General features: G+C 49.2%; 1 protein-coding gene across 2 annotated transcripts; it reads left to right on the forward strand.

The window, feature by feature from the left end:
* The first annotated feature begins 73 nt into the window (after positions 1–73).
* Positions 74–10,704, forward strand: C12H3orf18 (chromosome 12 C3orf18 homolog). 2 transcript variants are annotated; one of them, XR_004061112.1, is made up of 6 exons: positions 74–135; positions 3,450–3,844; positions 5,182–5,207; positions 6,710–6,839; positions 8,118–8,310; positions 9,214–10,704. XR_004061112.1 is itself a non-coding variant. In XM_030957064.1 (5 exons), exons 2-5 carry the CDS (start codon positions 3,611–3,613, stop codon positions 8,196–8,198), a joined length of 471 nt encoding a protein of 156 aa, XP_030812924.1. In that variant the 5' UTR covers positions 74–135; positions 3,450–3,610; the 3' UTR covers positions 8,199–10,704. The 2 variants fall into 2 exon arrangements, 1 of the variants encoding a protein (XP_030812924.1); XM_030957064.1 differs by having other exon boundaries at positions 8,118–10,704.
* The last annotated feature ends 3,465 nt before the right edge of the window (positions 10,705–14,169 follow it).

The raw sequence follows: 14,169 nt of genomic DNA on the forward strand, positions 1-14,169 counted from the left end.
GCGGGGCGGGGCCAGCGGCTGTGCGCGCGGAGCCGAGCGGCGCGGCCCGGCCCGGCCCCCGCGGCCCCGGGCGCGGCCCCCGGCGGCCGCTCCGCCCGCGCCCCGGGGGACCGGACGCCTCGGCGGCAGCGCGCAGTAAGTGCCGGCCCGGCCGCCCCCGGCGCGGGGGCGCTTCCAGGGAGGGGCAGGGTGGGCCGGGCCGGGCCGGGCCGCGCTGCGGGGTGTCCGGCTGCGCCGTCCCGTCCCTCCCCGCGGGCACTGCGGGGCTGCCGCGGCCTCTCGGGGTCCGGCCCCGGCCGTGGCCCGGGCGGGCCCGGCGGAGCGGGGAGGCGGCTGTGAGCCCGCGGCTGAGCGCGCGCCGCCTGGGCAGCGGGAAGGGCCCTATAACCCGTTATCCGCCGGGAAACTTCTCGGGATGGGGAAGGAGGGACTTCCCGCAGGGATGGAGTGCGGGCGGCGGTGCAGTGCACGGGGCCAGGGCGGTCGCTGCTATTCCGGAGTGTGTCAGAGCGGGGTCACAGGAGCGGTGACATTGCTGGGGACGGTCCCCGCGCCTGGGCCAGGATAGGACGGGACCGTGCCCTTCTCGGACAGCGGGAGGGTGACAGCCAGGGAGCTCTGGGGCAGTGGGCGCACACGGTCGGGGCTTCCCCGCTGCCCTGGAGCCTGGTCAGCTCTGGAGAAGAGGTGGGGGAAGGCAAAAGTTCACCCGCTGGGAAGCCACGTCCCGTTGCCAGCAGCAACACAGTGCCGCTTGCATTACTGAGTTACTACAGATACTTCATCTTGGTGAAGTAATGAAGAAACTGTACTTGTTATTATTCTTCATCCAGAGACCCTCTGCCCCATCTTCATCCCTGTGACACAAAACTCTATTTCTGTCACACCCAGAATGGAACAGCAGCACAGAGATTACAACCAATACTTCAGAAAAGGTGCAAGGTGGGGCCCAGAACAATTTTCTGCATCTCAGAAATGAGCAGCACCTATCAGAGATCAGTTTGGAAATGCTGGCTTGGGAGAGAAACAAACATGTTCTTATGTGCAGACCCAGCAGAGCCCAGCACAGAGCACTCCTGGCTGTGTGAGGAGCTCTCTTGGTGCAGGCAGTGGAACAATGCCAGCTGGCAGCAGCTGAGGATCTGGTTCCTCTTCTGTTCTATTTGTGCATGGACTGTGCTGGAACCTGCCAGTGCTAGGTAGTAGCTATCCCTGGCCCTACAGCTGCCATCAGAGGCTTGGAGTGTGCCCAGCCTGCAGATCAAACTTCCAGCACCAGGATGACAACTGGGAAAGGAAAGTGGTGGGGAAAGATGATTCCCCCAGCTCTGCTGTGTAAGCTGTGGGCCCTGGGCCATCCTTGCACTCAGCCTCCCTGTCTGTCTGTCTGCAGCCTGGACCAGGAGGAGCTGGGGAGCAGAAACAGCCCTATATGAACCTGGGAGTGGTTGGGTAAGCCAGGTCAGAAACCTTTGACACAGGACTGCTTTTAGAGCTAGGTCTGTGGGCACGGGAATCCTTCAGCATGAGCAGGATGCCAAGAGAGTCCCCATTCTCCCTTGACCAGAGTTTCAGCTGGCTTATTTCAACCCAGCCTTTTTTAGTTTTTCAGAACTGCCACCACATTCAGCTGAAGGCCTAACCCATTTTGTTTCCAAAATTTAGAAGCTGTTCAAGATCTAGAGCCATACTCTGCAAAGCCCTTGGGCCTGCTTCACTCCTTTCACTTAGGCTCTTTTTTCCACTCTTTATTTCCTTGGTAGTGGCTTTTTTAAAAGTAGGTATTATCATTATGGAAAGTTTCCCTGAATAGCACAAATTGATGGATTCTGCCTGAGCAGCTGCTCAATCTGCTCAATAATTCCTTCTCTTTCCCTGCTGGGCTGTCACTGCTGCTGCTGCTGTTGTTGTGACACTGATTTCAAATTTGCCATCTTTGTGCCCAAGTGTGCACTGCACCTGAGCTGTGCTGGGCTCAGGAATGGCTGAAGAAGTCCAGGTGCCCCATGGTTTAAGCAGAGTGCAGGGCTTGATGGTCAGTGAAGGGCACAATCCCCTTCAGCTGCAATGACTCGTGACACAGCACAATGTTAGGAGGGACCAGACCAGAACTGTTATTCACATTTCTCTGGAAATTTCAGGGAGTTGACAGTGTCTCCCAGGCACTTCAGAATTCCCCTGTGCTTCACAAAGTTGTTTCCAGGGGACTGAGACAGACCCCGCATGAGTGGCAAAGCATTTACCCGCTCAGGGAGCTGCAGGACAAGTGGAGGTGACTGCTCCAGCTGCTGACTGAGCACAGCACAAGCTGGTGCTGCTTGCCTGGGGTGGTTTCCTGCTCCAGCTGTCAGTGGCAGATGTCAATCATGCTGCTTCCTGCAGCTGTGGACAGCAGTAAGGCACCACAGTATGGGAACTGCACAGTAACCTTGCCTGGAATGGAACAGAGTGGGGCAGAACAATGGCTCATTTCTCTTCGCAGGCCCATCTTTTTCTATTCAGAGCTCACTAACCCCTCTGTCCCAGCTGCATTCCAGCCCAGAGATGTAATGTCTGCTAAATTGCAGGGGAATTACCAGAGAACTGCTACAGAAGTTCTCAGGTCAGCTCAGCTCCAGAGGTAGCTGCATTTTCAGGGAAGCAACTGATGATCTAAAGTTACATACAGGGTTTTTATAAACAAAGTGTGCAAATACTTCCCATAGGCTCATTCCATGGTGTTTTGCAACTCTTGATCATTTGCACAATAGAAGTACGAAGCAAAGCCTTTCATGTTCTCAGCATGAGCAGATCTATCAAATTTCACAACTCCAATCCAAAATTGGACTAATTTTAAAATTAATATTGATAATTGCCAGTGCATGACTAAGCTTGAGTGGGTGCTTTCATGAGGGATTGAGAAATGCTTGGTGTCTTTAGATGGAGGACTGATGCAACCCACCCTTTCCAGAGCACTGGGATGAGCAGCAGTGGGACAATGGATAGTGCAGGGATTCACCACAACAGGGAACTCCTACTTTGGATTCAATAAAAAGCATCCTGAGATATATGGATGCCTCATAGCTGACTGTCATTTCATTGGGTATGTTCCCACTGATAAGGGGATCAGTACAACTTTTCAAAAATTAAAAGAAAGAGGCAAGCAGGAAATGCTCTATCATGGGGCAGATAGAGAACACCTGGTTCAGCCTGGGGCACACCAGAGACAAGGGTTCTGAGGTTGTCCCACACAGATCTCCAGGTGACTGCAAGGAGGCAGAGATGGGAGAGTTATCACCACCTCCAAGTGAATCAGGCATGACTTTGGAGGCTCTCAGTAAGCTTAAAAAACATTTTTCTTATTTTGAGCAGGCATTCAAAAACTGTGCTGGTGAACTGGGGAACTGTGGGAAAGGTTGTGCCTGTCTCCAAGAGCTCTGCACTGCTCATTTGTTCTCATTCTGTCCTAGGCCAAGTCCAGTGTGGTTCGTACCCTGAGGAAAACCCATCAGTGGTGATGCTGCAGGAGAGGTCTCACGTGGGGCCCTCGATTGGAAGGGCAGCTCTGCACTCCTGTAGCTGATGGGAGAGGACAACAGCTCGGTAACAGGAGCTACCAAGAGCTGGCAGGATGAGTTACAGCTCACCCTCTGTGCATGACCTGCATCACAGCACCCCCAGCACGGCCAAGCCAGAGCCAGGGACAGCTCTGGATGTGACTGTACCACAAACAGCCACCATAAGCCCTGAGACTACCAGTTTCAACAGCACCAAAATCCCAGACATGGCCAGCACTGGACCTGGCATGAGCACCATGCTGCTTTCCTTTGGAATCATTACTGTGATTGGCTTGGCTGTAGCAATGGTAAGAGAACCAGCTAAACATTCCTGTCTCTTGAGGGTGGAGGGTGGCTAGAGGTTCTAGGGCTGATTTACACTGAATAATTTATTTGCATTCTATTAAAGTTTCACCCAGAACTGCTGGGAACTGATAGTTCCTGAGATTTCTTTCTTTTTTAAGGCCTTTATCAAGTGCTCCAGTATTTCTGCAGTCTCCCTGAGGTCTGATCCAAATGGGATGCTCAGCAGGCCTAGGAGCAGCCATATGTAGTATCAGTATTTGTTTTTAATAGCAATAGGAAGTTAATTTAAAAGGGAAAAAAGCAGATTCTGTTCTGACTTGTTACCTGGACCAGCTGCATTGATTTAAACCTTCTCTTGGGCCCCACAAGAAAGTTTATCCATATTAACTTTTCAAGCAGACTGTTGAAACCATGTAAGTCCCCTCTGTGGACACGGGGTAAATATTTTTGAATTAAAGTGGCCTGAATCCATCTTAGCAAGACTCACCCTGGACTGCATTTCCAAGGTTCTGCATGCTGAGTATCAGTCCTTGGTGTGTCACTAACCTTGCCATTAATGCTGTGGGCAGAAGCTTTCAGGTACCCCAGTTCTGGGCCCAGCAAAGGCAGTACAAGGGCTGCAGCTCTCCTTTTATGTAACCAGATCATTTCCCTGCCAACAGAGAACAGAAGGTAGCAGCAAGCTCCCATTCCTTGTGCAAGGAAGGGCTTCACTAATACAGCCATCAGAGGAGCCTACTGCAAAATTTCATTGCAGGCCCCAGGAGGAATTTTTCCAAAAGCCCCTAAGAAAACCTGGAAACAGTCAAAAGGTCCCAAGAGCAGCATCCAGCGTCCGTAGTTCTCAGAACAAGGCTGTGGAGGCCCAAAGCCTCCTTTTCTTCCCTGCACAGGCTGACAGAGGCAAGTCCCTGAGCATGACCTCCCTCTTTGCTTCTTCCCTTTCTACTGGGGAGGGGGTAGCAGCACTTCTGTGCTGTAGGAAATCTGCACATGAGAATCACAAAGGGAAGCTTTTTCATCCACTCTTAAATTGCCATATATGTCCTGCAGCCACAGAAATGTGCTGAGCTACACCTGGTAATACACCTAATACTCCTACTCCTACTAACACACCTAATAACAGGCCACTGAGCACTTAGTGTCAGACATGATGTGCTGCCAGGCTCACAGTGATGCATATGAAATGTCATTTTCATTGTCACTTCTGCCTTCCCCCACTTTGGTGCACAGTGACACCAACCTTCTCTACCTCTTTCCTGCGTGCTCAAAATTCCTCTTCTCAGCTATTCCCCATCCTACTGGGACTGCTGTAATGATCCTTCTTTTTCTCCTTCAGGTTCTGTATATCAGGAAGAGGAAGAGGTAAGTAAGATCTGTTATTGGCTGAAGAGAACTCAGTGCTTCAAAATGCAGAGTGAGCTCAGGAGGAGATGGGGAGAGTGCAAGTGATGGCTGTGGGAGAACACTGTGGGACTGAGGCTGGCACACTGCACTCCTGGGACTGGGCATCCCTCTGACACCAGAGTGTCAAAGACTCCTCCACAGCTTTGGAAGGAGAATAAGGCCGAGCAGGAGGAGGTCAGGGATCCTACAAACTCATCACACTTCACCTATGAGATGCATCAAAACAGAGGAGAGGGTTATGGGTGTATAAAGGAGCTGAGAACTCCATCATGACAGGTATAGATCTCAGGTTTCAGCCACTCCCAGATACCTGTGTTTTCTAGCAGCCCAGGCAGTGACAGCAGCTGGCAGCAGCACAGTGCAGAGATGCAGCTTCAGCCCAGGAGTTAATGTCTTAATTTCTTTGCTAAGCTCCTGGCTGAAAATAGAGAGGAGAGCAGCACACAGGGAGAATCACATCTTGGTTCTTCCGTCTCACAGCAGGGACTCTGCTGAAGATCCATAAGCTGTGGTACCTGCTCCCTCCCTCACTCCTTGGGGCAGATCTGGCCATGCACAGAATTCCAGAAAGTGCTGTTGCCCACTGTAAAATTTCCTAGCCCAGCCCCAAAGCCCAGGTCTGGATGCTGCTGCAGGAGCAGTGCTTGGCCTGTGAAAGTAGCACTGCTGGAGTTAATGGTTGTGCTGGTAAGCCCTTAGAGAAGCAGGGGAAGAATGTGTCATCCTAACACTTGCCAAAATAGATACTTGTGGTGACACTGCCAGTAACTGCTCATGTGTTTCCTTCTACTTCAAAACTCAGCTATAGCCAAAGGCAGACCTCAGTGTTCTCCCAGGAGCCACCCCATCCATCATCCAGCTCTGAGGAGACCCTTGGAGTAATAATTCATAGCTCTGTCTCTTGGAGCAATGATACAAGAGTAGGAACAATGTCCACAGGCATCAGCTCCCTGTGAGAATCTCTTTCCTCTTTTCTATTTATTGTTTATTATTTTCTGTTTAATTTTATGTACTTCAGCCCCAGAGTTAAAGTACTGTCGGGCCACTGGAGCTTGAAGTGAAGTGCTGCTGGCAGGCTGTGACATGGCAGGATGGGCTGGTGTGGGCAGAGAGACAGGGGGAGAAGTCACAACATGCCAAGCCAGTATGTTCCGCTGTTTCTTTTGTCCCTCCGCATAAAGCCTAATCTTTTAAGGTCTGCAAGAACTTAAATCCTGATTCCTCTGTGTGTAAATGCCTGCCAACATAGATTAGTGATGGCAATTAATTCCTGTAACTGCACTCTGGGTGTCTTGCACTCCTGCCAGCTGTGTGTAATAGGTTCTTAGCCTCATCCAGCAAGAGCCACAGGAGCAGAATCCCTGTGCAGCAGGAGAAGCAGGCTGCAGGAAGCCTCAGCAGAGGGGTGGGGAAGCAGCCTGAGCTGTCCTTCTCACCAAGCCTTTCCCTCCCTGGGGCAGGTTGGAGAAGCTGCGGCACCAGCTCATGCCCATGTACAACTTCGATCCCACCGAGGAACAGGATGAGCTGGAGCAGGAGCTGCTGGAACACGGGCGAGATGCAGCATCTTCCCAGGCATCACACAGCAAGGTAGGCAGCAACCACCCCAGGCATCACACAGCCCCAGGCTCACTGCAGCATTGCTCCCTGCACTGCTTTCCAACAGGGCCAGGGAGATTTTGTAGGGCTGCAGGGTAGGGAAGCCACATTAGACCTCAGGAGGACTTCCCCATCTCTGCCAGCCCTGGAGGCAGGGACTTGAGTGTTTTGGAGTGCTTAGACTGAGGAGGTAGGCAGTGTTGACAGGAGGCTCTCTCCTGCCCACTGTAACAAGAGGTAGGAGAAATTGCAAAGAAGGGCGTCTCACCACTGTTTGGGTCCAGCTTCACAGTGTGCTCTGTTCCTTTTGTCACCGCTACGACACAAAAAGCCTTTTAAAAAGATCCAGCAGGGATGGTTGGAACAGGTGTCCCTTACCCAGTGACACAGCCTGTCTGTCCTTGGAGCAGACATACCTTTCCTTTCATGCATTCCTTTCCAGCTGCTCTGTGTTGCCCATGAAATCCCCTGCTTTTCCTGTCCAGGAGCAGGAGTTCTCCGAAATAGTTCTCAGTTTCCACACACTTTATACCTTCAAAAAATCTGTAGCAAGCTTGGTGTGGGCAGAAAAAGAAAGAGGAAATAATAAATACAACTGTAATCATAAAATACTTACCTTGAGGCGTTCTCAACCTGCTAAAGAGTTCAAAGGAGATGTGTTGGAAGATGAAAGATAAACCAACATATGAAATACACTAGTTTGAAAAGCAGGAAGTGTGGTGTATAAAAGCAAAGGATCTTGTTCTCTGAGTAGCACATACTAGAACAACATCAGATCCCTCTATTAATTCACATAGGGGGCTTACCTGGAGGTAGTAAAGGGGAGAAATGGTAAGGCCAGAGTTAACCTCAGCCCAGTAAAACCAGAATCATCCTCTCCAGGGACAGACTGGCCAGCAGGATACCTCAGGGCCCTCTTGCTAATGCTTGGGAAGTACAAGAGTTTCAAGATTCAATGTAAAAAGAGAGGGAGAGTCTAAAACAACAGCTCAAGTTCAGGCAAAGGCACATTTCCAGGCCTTCTTGATATCTCAAGCCATTTCATGCTGCCTTGGATATATAAATAGTGACAGCCAGTAATCCAATGATGTGGGGATTTTAAACTGGCATGGATGTGCTAACTCTCCAGGCTCTTGTATTTTCCTGTCACAGCCTTGTTAACCCCTTGTTAGCCAGGCAGCCGCCCCTGGGAGGGGTGAACGCCGTTCCGCGGTGCAGCCCTGAGCCCAGGCAGCCGTGCTGGCTCTGAGCTCTCCTGCTCCCCTGCAGGTGCTGCTGCCGAGCCAGGGAGCCCTGCAGAGACCCAGCCGCCTGGTGTTCACCGACGTGGCCAACGCCATCAATGCATGACCGGGCCCCGCCCTGCCCCGGGATCCTGCTGAGAACGGGGAGGATGAAACCGACAAAGCAGTGACTTCCCTCAAGCATGGCTGATCCACTGAGCCCAGCTGGTCACCTGTTGGTTTGTGTTACACATGGGCACAGGAAGTGCCACCACTCTGGGAAATAAACCCTTTGTGAGGGCATGGTGATTTTCTGGTGTGTGTGTGTTACCATTAAAAGCTCCTGAGCTCCAGTTTCTGGGCTGGCACTGCCTGACACCACCTACCAAGCTTTGAGCTTAGGAAGAGTGCCTGCTTTGAGTAGATTAACCTGTCAAAGCACTGCTCTCTGGGTCAGGGAAAGAGAGAGGGGCACATCTCAGAGAACTTCTCCACTGGCTTTGTGTGCCCAGGCCCCAGGGAAAGTACTGGATGAGCCTCTCTGTGCAGTGACCACAGCTCAGGCCAGTCCTGGGGACTGGTGGCAAAGCCTCTTTGAGCCAGGAGAGCTGCCTGCCCCAGCTGAGGGGTGACCTGGGGCACAGCAAGGAGAACACAACCAGGGGATTATCCCCTCTCAGGCTTGTGGCTGCTGGTAAACGTGCACCACAGTGGTGTTGTAGCATGGGGAATTCACTGGCTTGAAAAAGTGAAACAGTGAAGATCTGGCTGATAGCATCTTAACCTGAGGAAGTGGCTGAATATCCCAAATTAGAGCTACTGTATAGACAGAGAGGATTTCCCACAGCTAGAGCCAGGGACTATCACTGTCTGGCTATGTGTTGTGAGCCCTACTGCTGAGCTAGGAATAAGAGTGCTTGGGCCACAAAGAGGAGTTGAGCAGAATTAGGGCTCCAATACCATTTATCCCTTCCTGCTTTGGCTCAGGGAAGTTTCTACAGTGCAGAGCGTTATCCAGGAAAAAACATTAAGCTTTGAAATACTTTCTTTTAAAAAAGGAAAAACATGTATTGGCTCAACAACAGTCCAGTGTTTGCCCCCAGAGATGACTAACAGCTGGTTTGTACTTCCTTACCTGCCAGGACCTGCACTCAGAGCCTTCTCTTCTTCCTGCTGAAGGGAACACAGAGCTTTGCCTTAGCCTCTGCTCGAGTTACCTGCTAGGAACAGGTAGGTGGGACTAGACAGGTAAGCCAGGGGTTTCCCTGTAGCCCTGAAGCATCTCTCTGCCTTGTGCATCCTTCAGGGCTGCAGGAGGAAGAGAGTGCCAAGGGGTCTCTGGCCACCTTGGCATGTGGCAGAGCAGTGTGGGGGTCTGTTGGCTGAAAGCTTTTGGTGGGCACTGGCCCCAAGTGCTGCAGAGCAGCAGAGCAGCCAGGGAGCAGCATCAGTGCCCAGCTGTGCCCTGATCACCTCCTGATCTTTGTGTGGTTACAGGCATTGTCAATCAGATTTTATTCCATCCGCAGCACCAGTTAAAGGGGAATCAGGGCAAGCCAAAATTTGAATGCAGATCTAAAGCTTTATGCAAGGAGTTATTTCAGAGTGGCAGTTTAGGTACCATGTGCTTTGTTGCAAGTTTGGACCTGCCAGTTAGTTTTTGTTCTTCCCCTGTGTGATTGTTTTTCCCATACTCATTAAATGCAGACTCTTTCCTGGGCCTGTGCCCCTGACCCCTGCAGGGCACAGCTCCTTACCAGCCTTCCCTCTTCCAGCTTCCCTCAGGGCAGCTTTGCAGGGCTAAATTGCTTTAGTTTCTCAGTATCCAGCTGTCTTTTTAGAACTAGGGATTTCTGGGGGTATTTTAGGGGTTGGGGTGTGAAAAACAGCCCAGTCCTCATTGCCAGGAGAGTGGCAGGAGGCACTCCCAGGCTGCTGCTGTTTGCCCCCGGGGATGCTGCTGGAAGGAAGGTGCATGGGTACAAACACTCAGTGTAATGCAGATTAGGTCCTTAGCATTTGGAGTCTGTCTGTGGCTATTCCCAGCCATCAGCTGAGAGACAAATACCTCCCAACACAGACACACACTTGCCAGCTCCTGCAAGTGCTCACTGAGAGCAGTCACAGCTGATTTCTCCCTTCCTGCCTGTCCCCCTTCCAGGTTCTGCAGCAGCACAGGGATGCACGTGGCAGTAGGGGTGTCCAGCTGTCTTAAATTGCAGCATTTTCCCCAGAACTCTTAGGATTGGAATTTCTATGGTTATTTTAAACTCAACAAAAAGCAAGTGTGAGCTGAGCGGTTTCCTCAATGCCTCAGCCCAGTGTGTGCCCTTCTCCCAGTTCTGTGTGCTGCAGTGCAACAACAAACACACCTACACAGGAATTCTCTTGAATCACTCTCCCTGTGATGGTAGGCTTTGTCCTGTGATGACTGCCCTTAAGAGTAAAGAAGTGCAGATAATAAGACTAAAAGAATATTATGGGTAATTGCTGGGCTCGTATTCTTTTAGTTCCATAGCACCTCCTCTCACAGTTCTTGGATGTATAATTTAGCAGAAGCATTATGATGTAATTTAATTCAAGTGTTTCTGTGTTTTAAAGCATTGAAATATAATTAAACTATTTACATGAAAGTCTAGTGTGATTGTCTTTTTCCCCTGTCACTTGCAATTTCCCGCAGGAACTGCTGGAGTGTTACCCCAGTATCTGCTGGTAATTTGTGTGCAGTGAATTCCCCTGCTCTTTCAAAAACTGAACTCAATGTGAAAAACTTGGAAGGGGAAGCTCTGTGGGGGTCAAAGTTTAGTGTTCTACAGCACAGAAACTCAGATCCCTTCAGAAAGGCTTGCTGGAGAAGTCAGGAGGGCAGGAGCTTCCACAGTTGCCAGTCCTGGGCATCCAGAGTACAAAAAGAAATCCCAACATACCCTTATGATGAGTTCCTGTACAAACCAGGGGTTCATCAGCTCACCTGCAGCTCTGCCCACACCGAGGGGAACAACATGATGACATTGCTGATATATTTCAGATTTTCTCCGTCCTCATCTGGCCCACTGCCCCAAAACTTGGGACTAGTTAGGAAAGCTGTCAGATGAACTCAAGAGGCAGTGCAAAGGCAGAGAATTAATTGTATTTAAAGCTAAATAGCTGTATAGCCCACAGAACAATGTGGGGGAGAAACAGACTCGACTGTGGAGACTTCTGGGTGTACATGTGAAGCAGAACTGGCTTGTGTTCCAATCAAGCCTCCAAGACACACAAAAGGATGGAATTAGGCCCCCACATTTGGGCTTAGGAGGCTGCCTGATTTTCTCCATGTGTGATTCCTCATGCTTATTATTTCTTGTTTTCACATCAATCTGGGGCTGCTCCTGAACGACCAAATTTTTGTTTATAATCCCCAAAAGTCCAGGTCAAGAGACACTCACCTTATCCAGCCATGTGTGTGCTGAGGGTGCTGCACAAGGAGGAGGCAAAGCAGGAGCCTGAGGGGCATTTGTTTAAGACCTTTATTTTAAAAACTTCAAGGCTAATTTGCAAGTTGCCAACACTCTCTATGCCTTCACCAAAACCATTTATGGGAAACTTCCAAACTTTGCTAGACAACAAACCTCAGTCACCTCCTGTGGTTAACCAACTATAATGACCTCTTATTTTTGGCCAAGTCAGACTAAAACTGCCTGAGCTTAAAAACACTTGACACGCACTTGCTTAGAGGTAGGTTTGTCTACACAGGAAAGGTAATTAACTAATTGGGAAATAAAAAAGTTTACAATTTCAAAAAAGACAATCCAAGTGATCCAGTGTGAAATCCCAGCTCCCTGCAGATGTCTGGAATTCTGCCCACCTTTCATAGGCACTGACTTCCATTCTAATTCTCTGTGTAAACATGGAAGCTGAAGTTAGGAATTGGGGTTTCAACTACAGACAGAAGAGCTCCTAAATGAGTGGAATTCTGTTTGTTCTCCTCCAGCACTTGCATTTTTATGGAAACAAGTTCTTTTCTGGGGTTTTTCAGTGGACTGGTAAGAGGTAGCAAAGACTAGATTTTAAATTTTTTTTTAATTTTAAGAAGTACTTTGCATGCACTTCCCACAGGAATACTGCTGACCTAAAGCAGATGGATTTACTATCTAGCCAAGGCAGTGTGCAACCCTATTCCATACCACCAGCTGAGAAAGGACTGACTGACTGATGTCAGAGGAAGAGCTTGAGTCTCTTAGATGTAATCCCTAATCCATTTAGAAACTGAAGTTACAGTCTCACACTGCAACAGCTACTGCTCTCAGGTAGCAGGGGTTAATTAAACAGGCAGTACAGCCTTGCAAACAGAGTACTGAACCTGCCAATTCAACTGAAAATCGGGCACAGAAGTTAGTAAAATTCATTGGTCTGCTACTGGAGTAGCCTTTAAATGCAGATATGAACTGCAGCTGAACTTGGGAGTGCACTGAAGAGCAGAGAATTCAGGGGAGCACCAGCTGCACCTTCTCATGTCCCCATCAACAGTACAGATGCACTTGGGTCATGTCTCACCCAGAGTTATCCCCACAGCAGGAGCTGGCAGCACTGCTCGTCCTACAGCACAGGATTTAGGTCAGTGCCTGTGATCTAATCCATTTAGTCCCTGATTTCTCTGCTATTTGGTAGTGGAGGCACAAAGATTATCTGTGCTGTGGTTTTGTGCTGTGACCACCAAGCTCCATCCACAAGAGTACCCTTAGGGCAAAGCAGATACCCCACAGAATTAGGACTAGGACTCTCATCACTACTAAGCAGAATTAATTGGGATCAGGACTCATCAGTACTAAACTAGATGGACTGGACAAAATGACCTGAAAGGAAAAAAAAACCCACTTTTCCCCCTGTTATCTCTCCAATCAGCCCTTCTTCTTAATTCTACATACATTTTCTGGTGTTAAATAAATACTTGCCAAAGGAACAGAACTCTGATGAAAAGATAATAAGTGAGTTCAATATATACAGCCATTTCATGGGCTTCTGCTATGCACCACCATAAATTTAAAGCCAATTATGTTCTGTTTAAATATTTAACACTGTAAAGCTAGCCAATTTTACATCCTGTCAGAGATAATTGAAATACCCACTTTGTCCCTTTAATAGGCAGGCAGAACATCCAGGAGATGGAGAATACCACTGGGATTTCACTATTTCCAACTGGATATTGGAAATACACTCAATTCCTCAGAATTTAACAGCTCTGACACCAAAAGCACAAATCTGCAAACAGTGTGAAACTGAGAGCAGCCAGCAACAATCTCAAACCAACTGGCTACTGCTGTCTCCCAAAACTGAACTATCAGCAGCTTTTATTTGCATAGTTGTGACACTAGAGGACCCCACACACGCATGTTAGGGACTGAATTTAAACTAATTTAAATTGAATCCCGAGGCTCTGCAAGGAAGCAACTTTTTAACTGGCTCTTTACAGACACTCCTTTGAAGAGATGAAATCCAGTGGCTGTGACTAAGTTTGTAAGCACTGTGCACTTGGAGCTGCTATCAAACTCGGGGGGAGAGCCACCAGGCCACAAGAAGTTACAGGAGAAGGCCCTGAGCTGAGCACATTAAGATAAAAATTTCAGAATCAATCCCTAAGACATCAGGGTGCAAACTTTCTCCTAAAATATGCAAGTTATGGCCACTGGAACAGCAGTGCAGGGCAAGCTGGAAATGCCATGAAGGTTTTTCATTCTGAAATAGTCAAGAAAGGACTCAAAGGTTGTCTTTCAGATACAGTCCCTATGGGCAACACAGCAAAACTTAACTCCTGGCACTGCTCCATCAGTCTGCCAGAGGTGATATGGCAGACAAGCTCAGCCATTAGCTGTGTAAATAGATTTCCTTTCCTGTATCTGTATTGCTGAGTCAACTTCTGTTGAAGTACTGCTCTCCGTGGCAGGGCAAGGCACCAGGTTATCCAAGTATTTAAAAGAGAAATTATTATACTCACAGAAGATATACTACAAACTCTAAAAGGCATCTCTCCAACAAGGCCATTTGCCATTTCTTCCCCTAAATCCTTGTTTGGATGTTTGGGGTAAGCAAGTCCACAGGCAACAGGAGAGAGCTTGGCT

Source organism: Camarhynchus parvulus, chromosome 12 (genome assembly GCF_901933205.1).
Source record: "Camarhynchus parvulus chromosome 12, STF_HiC, whole genome shotgun sequence".
NCBI lineage: Eukaryota > Metazoa > Chordata > Aves > Passeriformes > Thraupidae > Camarhynchus > Camarhynchus parvulus.